Consider the following 13,988-nt stretch of genomic DNA (forward strand, 5'->3'; position numbering starts at 1 on the left):
AGACATGTCTCCTATTTCAACCATTTCTATGCGTTGTGTAACATGTATTGGTTTGACTATTATCTAGTAAGTAGTACAAATACATAATATACTGGTCTTTGTATTTAAGTAGGTCTCAAACAATACTCGAATTTGTAGCTCGTTTTGGTTGGTCAAGTAGTCTATATTTCTCGGAATCTAAATATTATAATAATAGTAGGTAATACTTATCCAACTAGTGCCAGGATATAATTGGCACCATGCCATACTGGCACTTTATTTGGCAGCCGGGGATTTGATCCCGGACACGCATATTTCGGAACTATGTACGTTCCAGGGGTCACTATCACTTGCTTTAACGTTGAAAGGAAACATCGTAAGGAAACCTGCATGCCTGAGAGTTCTCCATAATGTTCTCAAAGGTTCGTGAAGTCTGCCAATTTGCACTTGACCAGCGTGACGGACTATGGCCTAAACCCTTGCTATTCTGAGGGAAGACCTGTGCACTGTAGTGGGCCGGTGATGGGTTGATCATGATGATGTTGACTAATTTTTAACCCCCACCCAAATACAGGGGTGTTATAAGTTTGACGTGTGTATCTGTGTATCTGTCTGTGGCATCGTAGCTCCTAAACTTTTAGTTTTTTTTGTTTGAAAGGTGGCTTGATCGAGAGTGTTCTTAGCTATAATCCAAGAAAATCGGTTCAGCCGTTTGAAAGTTATCAGCTCTTTCTAGTTACTGTAACCTTCACTTGTCGGGGGTGTTATAAATTTTTAATTTACACTTGTTATAAGTAAGTAAATATTCTGCTGTTTTTTTTTTTTTTTTTTTTTTTTTTTTTTTTTTAATTTATTTAATCAAAAAAAATTCACAAGAAACTATAATATTATCGCTCGCCAAACTGGTGTGCCAGTTTGTTGGCGAGGTGGCGCTCTTATTTTAACTTATATAACTAACTTACACATTACATTACACCTTAATCTATACTTATAATAAACTATACTACGACTAAATATTTATTTAAACCTACCTACTCCGTTAGGGAGTCCCTAAGTAGGTGTTCCTTTAACCTCTTCTTAAGGACTCCCTCACTGAGCCCATCGCTGTCCTCCTCAGCCCAGCCGATTACATTATATAATTTGGGTACTATATATGCGTTTATTCTTTTGCCATAGTAGTTATAGGTTTTTGGCATTGAGAATCTCACCTTCCTATTTATTCTAGGATTATCCCCCATTTTAACCTTTTTTTTATAAATAGTTGAGAAAAAATTATTTTTTACTATTAAATATTCTACTTTTTTGTTGATAGGTAAAATTTGTAAGTCTTTAAAAATACTGTCATATTGTCCTTTGTATTTTTTTTTCTCTTTTTTTCCTAAAATATGTTTTAAAAGTCTAATTTGTATTTTTTTAATTTCTGTGAGATAGGTACTAAATGTTCTGCCATAAATACTCAAGCCATAACTAATTACTGAGTCTGCTAACGCATAGTATACTACTAGTTTTGTATGTTTACTTAAAACTCGGTCTAGGTGATAAAATTTTCCCAATATTGACCTTAGCTTGTTGCACACAGCTCCTATGTGAGATTTCCAATTAAAATTTTGATCTATGATCAAACCTAGGTACTTATAATTATCTACATATTGTAGCTGTGGACATACACACGAGTCTTTAGCACCATGCAAGCAGTCATAGCTGTGGCCAACTATACCTATATCTTTATACTGAACCATTTTAGCCCGTCTGTTGTATGGCGAGTATATATGCATGCATTTCGTCTTTTCCATATTAATAATTATACCATTATCATGCGCCCATTTAATCACATTTTCAAAGTCTGACTGGATATGATCGCGCGCCTCCCTCACGTCCTTTGACGCGTACAGCAGACACATGTCGTCAGCATACATATATACTCGACATTTTTTAATCACATTGACTACACTATTAACGAGCATCAGGTAACCCACTGGCCCGTATATTGAGCCAGTCGGTACTCCCAGGGTTACGTGCCACTCGTCGCCCTGAGTCCCATCAATATCGGTGCGTATGGTTCTTTCCGACAAATAATTGCGGAACCACTCATTGGTGGGACCTGCAATGCCACACTCCTGCATGGCCAAGAGTAGCACTTCTTTTTCCAGCGTATCGAAAGCCTTCTTATAATCAATAAAAAGAGCTAAAATTTGCCTACCACTATTTAAATTGGCATTTACTTCGTCTGCAAACTGAGTGAGGGCTGTAACTGTACTCCTGCCTCTCCTGAAACCGTGTTGTGCGTCTGTCAATATGTTATATTTTTCTAAGAACCTTGATATCTGGCCCACAATTACTTTCTCAACTATTTTATTAATTATAGATAGTATGGCTATCGGTCTATAGTTTGTGTATTCAAGATGGCTACCACCTTTATAAATAGGTCGTATGATTGCTTTTTTTAACTCTTGAGGATATAAGCCATTTTGAACACACAAATTCACAAAATAAGCCAATATTGGGCTCAACCGGTCTGACATAGCCTTTACATCTTGTACCCTAATTTTATCAAAGCCTGGAGATTTTTCACTACTTAACTTCCTAATTATTTTTTTTATATCTTTATCATTAACTTTTATATATCTAAACGAGACCTCACTGTTTTTGACATATGTGTTTCACTTTCAAGCTTGTATCTCAGGAATATATACTGAACTACTAAGTAGATTACTTTTATTCTCGAAAAAGCAAAGACTTCCCAAGAGAATTTTTGGACGAAGTTGTGGGTATCATTTATTTGGTACAGGAGGTAGTTAAGGCGGACATAGGCTATTTTTTATGACGGAAAATCAAAGAGTTCGCACAAAAAATTTTTAAACCTTGTCTACGCGAACGAAGCCGCGATCATCATCTAGTTCGTATATAAGTGGTTATTATATTTTGCACATTTACCAGCAGTTGCTTCGAGTGACTTTGTTTCTATTGAATGTTTTCGCCTTTTCATTTGAGAATACATGCTCTTCGAGTCACGCACGAAGAAAAAAAAAGTTTCTCGAGTAAAAAGAATGAGCTTGTTATAAATTGTATTGCTTTTATTTTTTTAAAATCACGAAAAGAACAACAATAAATAAATCTGTCCTTAATAAGTTTAAAAAAGTCAAACATTCAAGCGGAGTGTCAATTAAAAAGGGTTTTGAAGAAAATAAAATCATTTTAAAAGTCTATGACACTATTTATTTAAACCTTAACACTATAAATTATATCTTACTAACTAAGTTCTACGCCTTCTTCGGTAGTTTGTTCTTTTCTGTAGGTTGCCCTTCGTAGTAGTTTTCACTGGAAATAAAAATAACATTATTGTATTAAAATGAAACCTCCATGTTTATGCGGGACAAGATTATTGGATTTTCTGAACAACTTGGGAAAATTCCTAAAATTTCTTTTATACCTGGCTTTTGGTGTTCTCACGATAAGAAGTTTTAATTTTCACTTTGTAAGATGCGAAGGTCTAGTGCCTTTATTTTAATCCCTTTCAATATTACTAAACTGACTCCAATTACTGTGGTCAGTCGAAAGTCTATCTAGCATAAAAATGTATCTTACCATCCTTGCACCTTCTCTGGTTCGTCGCACATGAACGTGTCTTCATTGTAAACCTTTCCTGAAGGACAGCTGCCCTTCTGTGGCTGCACTCCGTTGCGGCAGATGTAGAACTTCTGGCAGTCTTCGGGGTGGGGGAATGTGGGGTGTGGTAGAGCACGGCCGTTGGGTCCCATCACATCACCATCGGGGCAAGTGAAACCATCATCTAATACATCTGCAAAAATAAATTGCATTGTATATTGCCAACAAATTAATATCTTACACAGTTTACTACAGAAGGCCCATGTTTCTTTCACGCAATTTATACCTAAATTAATAAATTTATAATAAAATTAATTAATTAACCCTTATAAGATCACTTCGTTGTCTGTCTGTCTGTCTGTCGTTTCTATCAAGACTCGTCAATGGCATCGAAACCTAAGTATAGGGTACTTCCCGTTGATCTATAATCATGAAATTTTGCAGGTGGCAATGTTTAGCACAAGTAAATGGAACAATCTGAAAACCGTGTGGATACATCACAAAAAAAAAAGGAAATGTTCACGAACAATATGTTTCTTATTCACAACATACATGGCGCTATCCGTCATTAACTTGCGTGTTTCATACAGAATTACGAGTAAGTGTCGTATAGCTGTTGGAGCGATACTGGTTTGAGATTTCTTATGCTATAGAACGGAAGTGTCCTTGTCCTTAGTTAGTTAGTTAGTTAGTTGTTAGTGTCCTAGTGGTAGTCGTCCTTGGGCGTTGGGTTTATTAGAACTGAAGTGTATCCTAAAAAGCACCCTTCGTGAGCGAGTCTGACTCGCGCTTGACTGGTTTTTTATTCTAGATATTTATTTACCTTTAGTGATCTGATCGCACGTACGCCGCACAGATTCCTTCCAGTCACAGTTGGAAGTCTCTTCGTTGAAGTACAGACCGGGAGGGCAAGGGTGTTCGTTGGGTACACCATCCGAGCAGAAGTTGAATTTGTCGCAAGCCTAGAATTCATTTTAATGACTTTAATAAAAAAACTACTTCTTCCGCCTGACTTCATCCGCTTAAGAACTACATAAATTTCAAAGACCCAATGGGTGTTGAATTTTCAAAAAAAAAACCCCTTAGCGAATGTCTACGTAATGTCTGTCCAGTAGTTTGAGCCGTGCGTTGATAGATCTGTGTCAGTCATAGTCAGTGCATAAGTCATCATTCCTTTTTAACCCCCGACCCAAAAAGAAGGGTGTTATAAGTTTGACGTGTGTATCTGTGTATCTGTGTATCTGTCTGTGGCATCGTAGCGCCTAAACGAATGAACCGATTTTAATTTACTTTTTTTTGTTTGAAAGGTGGCTTGATCGAGAGTGTTCGTAGCTATAATCCAAAAAAATTGGTTCAGCCGTTTAAAAGTTATCAGCTATTTCCTAGTTTTCTTGTAAAAAAGAAGGTTAGATAACCCTTAGGTTCATAATTTTCAAGTGTCAATTGACAAATGTCAAGCTGTCAAGATGGACGTTGCCTAGATATACATAATTATTTATTTGAAAATGATTTGTCGGGGGTGTTGAAAATTTTAAATTTACACTTGTGAATTTATACATAATAATATTAGGTACACAGTGTATTATAGATGTGATTAATTTGTGTGTGAATTTAGAAGTACCTAACTACATAGTATGCACAATTGATGATTGCTGATATTAGTAAAACAGAAAGTAAAAAAAAATTGCTATCATTTTTTGTCATTTGGGAGTGTTTGGCTAAGTGTAACAGAGTAGTGTGAGTACATAAAATCTAACGGAAATTTTTTAATGGGCCAAACAACCTAGCAATTATTTTAATATAATATCCTCACTACATACCTATACGAATATTTTGTTCTCTACGTAATTCGTTTCATCGATTTCATTAAAAACTGAACATTTGTCTTTTTTTTTTCAGCACTTGTTATCATAGAACCGTAAAATTCTCTATTTCGTAGTTGAAACCCCCGGTTTTTTATATTGAGAGTTGAAGAGTTTAATAATTACCTGAGGATCTGGGTGCTTGAAGTATCCATTTTGACGTGGGCAGCCTGGAGAGGGTTTTGGTTCCTCTGAAAATGACAAATGACATTATCTATGAGTGCTAGGAATCTGTAACTTTTTTATATCTAACTAGCTGATACCCGGGACTTCGCCCACGATGATTTCTAGGGTTTTAAAATTCCGTGAGAATTCTTGGTTTTTGGGGATGTTCACAGGTTGCAAGCTATAATTGTGCTACGCCAAAATCAGTTCAGAGATTGAGCCGTGAAAACGTCACAAACACAGCATGTTAGATAATGATATTACGTCAGTATGAATGAGTGTAGAAAAAAAAAAGGCTGGGCATAAAAGTCTATAATTGCTGCGCGTATGTACGAACGCACTGTTAATTTGAAAAGTTGCGTGAGCTGGAATCAGGCATATATTTTCAAAGCAAGATGCATACTTGCTCAGCAATGAATAATAGGGATGTGAGAGCCAAATTGGTGTTTTTTCGTCAAACTTTTGGTGATTACTTACGTAATTCTTTTCTGTCTCCACATTCTACATTTGATGGGATGTCACACAGCTCTTTGTTGGGGTTTTCATCTGCAAACACTAGGCCATCTGGACAAAGTTTTGGTTCCGCTTCACCTAAAAGCAAAAGTAAAAAATGTTTCATCGCTCAATTACTTACACCTTAGATCAGTTGTTGACTTATATTTGCGGTTTTTATCATGTAACAATTTATGGAATTACTAGCTACTGCCTGCGCTTTCGTTCCGGTGGAGTTTAAGTTTAGTTTAAGTGTACTTTTCAAATTTGAAACTAAGACAACTCAGGATTTAATATTGATATTATATCCGTCTCCAAGATGTAATAGCTTGGCATCTTGAAGATGCCAAGGTTTGTCAGGTTTGTAAGATCATATTCGATAACAGATAGACACACAGATTATGCATTTGTGTTTAAATGATTAACGTGAGTAAATTAAAAACTAAATTGATTTACGTTGATAGTTTACGTTCATATTACAATAATTATGCCTCGTAATATTATCTATTCAAAATGTTAATTATATTACTAAAACAGGAAATCCACAAAAGTTTAACGAGAACCTTGTAAAACGTAATGCAGAAATATTTAAGGAATTTAATTTAATATGCAAGAATTTAATGCGATTGTATCATTGAACAATTCTATAATTAGGTACTTTATTATGTATCTGTGCAAAAATCTAACCTAGAGCCAAATAATTGCAATATCACTATCAAGAGCAATGAACGACATTACAGTACGAGTATTTAGCAAAAAAAAAAATATTGCGTTCCATTTCACTCTTTTTAAAATTATGTAAAAAAAAAGAAAAACCTTTAAGTCTACGTATTATTTAACACTAGGCTATTGATTATAGCATAATGTATAAAGGAACTAAGATGTTCATGGGATTTTATTGCAGTAATCGGTCAAATGGGTGATGTAAGAAAAAACCGCGTAGTAATTTTGAAGGGTAGGAAGGGAGATAGGATTTTTTTAATATTATTTCAAAATCTGAAAAAATTTCAATACCTACACTTTATCACCTACCTATTTCAATACCTACACTTTTTTTATTTTTATTTTTTTAACTTTTAGTAGAAAATTAAATTTCATATTAAAAAATTAAATTTCCCATTAGAAAATAAAGTTTTTAAACCAAAAATGTTTAAACAAAAAAAACACAAAAAGCAAAAATTCGATTTTTGTCCTCTTTTTGCTTATTTTGCACACACCTAAAAGTAGATTTTCCTTTTAAAATGTCCTTTAAATGTTTGATCCGACATTTTTGAGGACATAATCACCAGTCTATAATAAGCCCCATCCATAAAATTAAATGTTAATTAAAAAACCTTGATAACATCTGCTAAATTCACTCACAATTTAGTAATGCTATTAAAATAATTTTATTTGAGGGTGAATCTAGAAGAAGCCGTTATGGCCACCCTATTAGCATAAGTACGAGGTCGTACGAGCAAATGTTTCATCATTAAATGAATAATGATTAATTTTGTGTCGATCATCATGATTTGGAAGCTACAACGGTGGCTAGTTATAATCCTATCGGCGAAGCCCTTCCCACCAACCAAATTAGCGTTCCGGTACGATAATAAACATCGCTTCTACTTCATTTCACAGGTATAAGACAGTCTCCACTTACTCGTAATACCACGTCAACGCAATCAAGGGCTAACTTTTGAAAATCGTATACAAGATCTAAATTAATAAATGAAATAGGCTCTATAATAAACGCTCAAAGATAAACGCCCTTTAAATATTAAAGCCCATATCACACATTGGGAACAAAAGTGACCCGATTCAAAATCACGATTTTTAATATGGCTGTATTAAGGCTTTGCGTTTGCTGAACGACAAAGTATAGTGACACTAATGTAGGTCATAGAAGTTATCAAGGCGAGGATCTCTACAAAGCACCTGTTTTCCCCGGTAGTATTACCTACAGCTAATGTAATTGCAACACAGAACTGCCAATTTTATGATAATGCCATTTTTGGTTTCAATGTGCGATATGTTTGGCGATAAGCTTTATTGTCTATATTTCTATAATCTAAAAACTATTTCGATGCGCCACTGCTGGTTCGAATGTTTTATAAGGATATCTGATTTTACTTAATGAACAGCTATAAATACACAAAGATACGCTCTCAATAAACTCAAAGTTCACAGATTAAGATGACTATAATATATTATTACATGTAATTAATCTTAATGACGGTTGGGAACTGCGACCTCCAAACCAACAAGTGACCTCTGTGTCAGACAGACGATGGCACAGTTTTACTGAGTTATAATACACAGTAACTACCTACATATTTAAAAACATCTTTTAATTTAATGACAAGTTAGTCCTTAACCGCGATCTCACTGTAAGAAAGTACTGATGAAGTTTATGATAGAAGCGGGCTAATCTGAAAGCAGTTCAATTACATCCATACCCCTAATAAGTTTCGTACAAGAAAACTTAAAGTGGTTATCGCTTGGCGGCATGTCTTTGTCGGTAAGGTGGTAACTAGCCACGGCGGAAGTCTATCACTATAAAAGAGCAAAGCTAATTCAGAAATTATATATTCCCACATGGCCTCTGTTAGGAATTGAATTTGAGATCCCTACTTATAAGACCTCAGCTCTCACCATTGCACAAGAGAGGTCATCAAAGTTTCTGTCCACAGAACTGCAAACGGAAGTGTATTTCGAAATTATACTTATATTAGAACTTGTGCAATCACATATATGAAGATAGGTGACATTTGCGTGATACGTCGGCTAGAACACGTTGACCTTTCGACACACGATACTGACCTTTGCTGCATTTGTAATAAAGGTCACACTGGTATGGGTCTGCGTAGAATCCGACCTTGGTAGGGCAGTCGAAGTCTTGCGCTGAAACTGTAAAAGGAATTTTTGTACACAATTTCGTCGTGAAACACTTACGGAATGAAAAATGAAGTTGCAGACAATAGGTAGGTACTATCAAAGAACAGTTTCTTGGAGTTCAGTTTATAAAATTATACTCGTTCCATATTATGTTGATCAAGCATCCTGTCACAATTACGTTTAGAATAACAAGTGACACCTTCAATAAATATGATCATTGCGACAAAGTTTAGGTCTGTTTTACACTGGAGTAACAACATGCGAGAATGTCGCATTAATTTTCGCAAGGAAGCATTAATTTATTCAGCCCTAAGCAGCTTGAAGCTGTCTATTTTACGTCATGATGACATCGTGATGTAGAATTTAATATTACGGCACGCTAATCTGCCAACGATTTGACATTTTATTTTAATTTTACATTTTAATTTATTGTTCAATGCGCCCTATGGCATGCTAAAATGTCTCACTACGTTGCTCTGGTGTAAATGAAGCTTTACTTGCGGGGTTATCATCGATAAAGCCTTGTAAAAGTCTCGAGATTGACATGTTGTACTATTGTGTTCGGCTTACTGGTTTATTTTAAATAGATACTACGACTTAAATAATGACAACCTACTAATTACATCAGAAATAGCATTCTGAATTAAATTTGTAAGTTTATTTGTGGCTTTAGATTGACCTGCGCCCATCATTTTAATTTATTGGTTCCTACAATTAGTGGTTATTTGCTATACCTACTAGTGAAACCAATTTGCTTTTGTACCTTACTAAGTTTTAATCGACCTTCATTCGTCTCAAACTTTTTGCGAGCGATTGTGAAAATAAGGGATTCGTTTTTTGTATTTTAATTTTAATTTGATCCACTTTAGGTGGCTCATTGCGTATCAATATTTTGCTGTGTGCCTTGTATATTTTAATGTAAATAAAAAGATTGACAAGAATTTTATGATACAAAATAAATTGATTACAGTCTTGGCATATTGGTTCTACCTGCATAAAAGAAAAAGAATTTAATTTGTACCTATTTTTAATTTAATTTGTTTAATTTGTAAATTTAATGGTTGTACCAATATTGATTTTTGATTATTAAATTATTGCCCGTTTTTTTGCATTTGTTTTATTTGTTTAAAACTTTTTATTGCATATTAAAAGTAGAATGTTTAAAGGCGAACTTAATACCTGAAGGTATTCTCTTCCATTTAACCTTAGGTAATGGGGACAAGGTGATAGAACTAATGATTTTAGGCTTATTTCGTGGTTTAACGACATATTATAATGTAAATAACGGGTTTGTACCACGGATAGAGTGATAGAAACAGTGCGTAGATAAGGCACGTTTGTATCTATAAATTAGGTATATATACGAAATTTTTCGGCTTGAATAACAAAATATATCAATCACGATTGCCGAACTTGCCCTCATTCACGGTACTTACACACACGGGCTGCATAGCACAATTACAACTTATACGTTTCGAAAATCCGATATGCCGTGACAGCGTTCAATAGTTAAAATTACCCTTGCAAAACGTGCATTAAGAAATTGCACTGAACATTGCTGGGACTTGGTGAAAGGAGGACGAGGTACTCCTATTATTAGTGTGTTGAATTAACTTTTTTTTTCAATTACAGGATGGCACGCGGCTAGTCACTTGATAATAAAATTGTTACACAACGACGACTCAATCAATGAATAAGAGCAGTGATAGCCTCGTGGTGTTTGATCCCGGGCATGCACTTCTAGTTTTCAAAGCTATGTGCGTTTTGATCAATCTAAATATATAGAAGGAAAAACAGAATGACTGACTGACTGACTGATCATTCAATACATAGCTCAAGCTACTGGACCAACCGGGTTGAAATTTTGTATGCAGATAGCTGTTATGACGTAGACATCCGCTAAGAAAGGATTTTTGAAAATTCAACGCTTGGGGTAAAATAGGAGTTTGATATTTGTGTAGTCCACGCGGATTAAGTCGTGGGCGTAAGCTAGTTAAATATAATGGTGAATGGAAACATTGTGAGGAAACCTACATCCCTGAGAGCTCTCCATAATATTCTCAAAGGTGTGTGAAGTCCGCCAACTTTTGATGAAGGTTTTTTAAAAATCCCGTGGGAACTCTTTGATTTCGAGAATAAAAATCCTATGACAGTATCCACGACGCAAGCTATCTCTGTTCTAAACTTCATGAAAAAATTGATTTTCCGGGATAAAAAGTAGCTATATCCATCCCTGGGATATATAAATTTACTCTGTATCACGTTAAAATCAGTAAACACGGATGGGCCGTGAAAACACAGACATACAAAAACACTTTCGCATTTATAATATTAGTATGGATAATTGGATAAGTGTTAGACCTATAGCAGGAATAGTATAATATTTTAACAATAAAATTATTACAAATAATAATTAATAAATTACAATCAATTATAAATTTTAAGAGACGGGTATTGTGATACCAGAAGTTGCTACAGATTACATCGGTTAAAATAAAGGCTATTAAAACTACCTACTATACTAGTATTTTCATGGTGACATACCAGAGTAGTTCCGTATAATTTAAACTACTATTATTAATACACATTTATCGAGTATGCTAAGGACGTATGCCCAAAATTTTTAAGCTTATAGCCTTAAGGCATAATAATAGCTTAACTAGTCATTTACAAACTTGTTTTTATTTAAATGTGCATTATCTTGAGTGTCATTTGGCACCACCCATTGCAAACGTAAAGAGAAAGCATTGTACGAGTATTACGTACATTGTCTTACACAACTGAAAAAGTTTTACATTTTTAGCATCCATATGCATTGCTCTCCCGCGCTAACGAATAATAGGTAGGTACATATAAAGCTTTTACTGAAATTAAGAAATGCCATGCAGGAAGTTAAATAAAGTTGAACAGCACGAAAACCCAACTACTACCCGCGAACTGCCGATAGATAGCAATAGATACTTATAGTGAAATTGTTTTTCTGTTGTTGTTTTGGTGTGCTTTAACATTTTACTCTATTTATATTTATGAACTCAGAATTTTTTTCCTCTTTCATTTGATAACCCACTTGATATAAAAGCAAAAATAAATTTTTGGAGACCCCCACTTTTTTGGATGCAACATCCGTCAGGTCGATTTTTTCGTATAAAATATAGCCTATGTCACCCGGACTATAATAACGAATCGATTGACACCTTATTCATCAAAATCGGCTCAGTAGTTTAGGCGTTACGGTGGAACACACATAAATACAAACCTACATACGTACATACATAGACTGCTAAAATCCCAACTTGACTTGGCTTTACCATAGTCGGGTAAAAACCAGTCAAGTGGGATTTGAACTTGGACACAGAGGGTTCGGTATCGTACAAGATTATGTAGGTACTTTTTACTTTACATGGTAGCCATTCAGAAATCTTATTTTTTTAATATAGCAGCGATCAAAATACATATTCTGTGAAAATTTTAACTGTCTACCTATTACAGTTCATGAGATACAGTCGCTGACGGACGGACAGATAGACGGACGGACAGCGGAGGGGTCCCCTTCGTAACTCTAAAACACCTATTAATTATAAATACTTTGACGTGTAACTATGATATATTTATGATACTTTATCAATTTAGGTAGGTATGTAAAGCAAGAATTTTAGTCATCAATTGCCCTCGTTAAAGTAACGAACCGTAAAATTGTAACCACAATCTGGATTTTTGCAAGCGTCCTTGAAACTTAGCTGTTACTTTCATAACCCTTTGTAAAGGAATTGTTATTAATTTCATATTGAAAGGATAGTTTTACTTGGGTAATATACCTGTATTTAGAAAAGGGTGTAACTGCAACCGCAATGTAGAAATACGTGTTAGAGCTTTTACTTTGCCTAGCTTACGAGACACTGTGAAGGTTTTAGTCTCCAGAACTGTGGTTTACGAGTACAATTACTTTGAAATACCACTCCAAATTCTATCTATTATTACATTAAATCTTAGTTAAAACTATAGTAATTTTGAGTAACTTTTAAATCGAAAATATTCGTAAAAACATATTTTCATTTATCTTAATACTTTTAGTAACATATTTGCTACTTTTTCAAATGGCAAAACGCCGAGTACCAGAACAAACGTTTAGGAAAAACATCCAATATCATAAAATTCCTTAGAAATTAAACAAATTTACAGTACACCCATAAACATTTACAGTCTACTCTAGCAAATAAAATTTTTCGAGCACGTCCGCTAACCGTATCTAATTTATTTGAAACCGGAACTTAGCCGGAGCTAAATAGCGCATCTGACACTATACAACTCAATCAAGTAGTTAGCTGAAAGTGTACCATTCTGTAAAATTTTCTTCAAACCAATCATTTAGTACATAAAATATTAGACAAAAATTTCAGTTTGAGATTTTTCCCTTTTGATCGATTTCATTCGAATATAAACAAACGTTTTTAAAACTTAAAATTTCGATTTATTCAATCAATAATTGTGTTCACTTGTAATTATAACAAAATCTGAAAATATTATTGGTTAATTAATACCAAAGTAATATAAATGATGATTCGGGTGACCAAATGTTTAGGGGAGAAGGAGAATTCGAAGATTGATTATTATTATTAGAGAAATATGAGACTTACCAAAAGCGCACGCAGCGAAGATGATTAAACTTCTCATGTTGAACGAGCTTATAAAAACTAAATTAAATTAAAATTATTCTATAATATATATGACCCCGGTACGCGTGCGGTTTCCGTCGAAGGTTGCTCGGTATTGCCCGTACAAACGTATTGTGGAAGGCGCCTGCGCTGTCTCATTACAAATCGTTCGCCGAAAAAGGTTGCTTTCCCCAAAACTCGTTATAATAATATTTGACATGAGCTTTTACTTCACACTGGTGGTTTTTATTTATCCAGATACAAGTTAGTCCGTGACTGCAATCTTACCTGGTGGTAAGTGATGATGCAGTATAAGATGGAAGCGGGCTAACCTGGAATGGGTATGGCAGTTTTC

The 13,988-nt window shown here is 34.6% G+C and overlaps 1 protein-coding gene across 1 annotated transcript; it reads right to left on the bottom strand.

Annotated features, from left to right (window-relative positions):
- Nucleotides 1–3,178: 3,178 nt before the first annotated feature.
- On the bottom strand, nucleotides 3,179–13,747 carry LOC123864341 (protein obstructor-E-like). The gene is made up of 7 exons (XM_045904694.1): nucleotides 13,616–13,747; nucleotides 8,907–8,993; nucleotides 6,090–6,203; nucleotides 5,574–5,638; nucleotides 4,409–4,547; nucleotides 3,565–3,778; nucleotides 3,179–3,297 (listed from the first exon to the last, which is right to left on the bottom strand). Exons 1-7 carry the CDS (start codon nucleotides 13,650–13,652, stop codon nucleotides 3,240–3,242), a joined length of 714 nt encoding a protein of 237 aa, XP_045760650.1. The 5' UTR covers nucleotides 13,653–13,747; the 3' UTR covers nucleotides 3,179–3,239.
- Between the last annotated feature and the right edge of the window lie 241 nt (nucleotides 13,748–13,988).

This window comes from Maniola jurtina, chromosome 4, assembly GCF_905333055.1.
Source record: "Maniola jurtina chromosome 4, ilManJurt1.1, whole genome shotgun sequence".
Lineage (NCBI taxonomy): Eukaryota > Metazoa > Arthropoda > Insecta > Lepidoptera > Nymphalidae > Maniola > Maniola jurtina.

Coding starts and splice junctions, on each gene's coding strand:
- LOC123864341 (XM_045904694.1), bottom strand. CDS start 13,652: ATGAGAAGTTTAATCATCTTCGCTGCGTGCGCTTTTG. Junction 5,639..6,089: donor TGGAGACAGAAAAGAATTAC/GTAAGTAATCAC, acceptor TGTCATTTTCAG/AGGAACCAAAACCCTCTCCA. Junction 3,779..4,408: donor GTGCGATCAGATCACTAAAG/GTAAATAAATAT, acceptor TTATTTTTGCAG/ATGTATTAGATGATGGTTTC.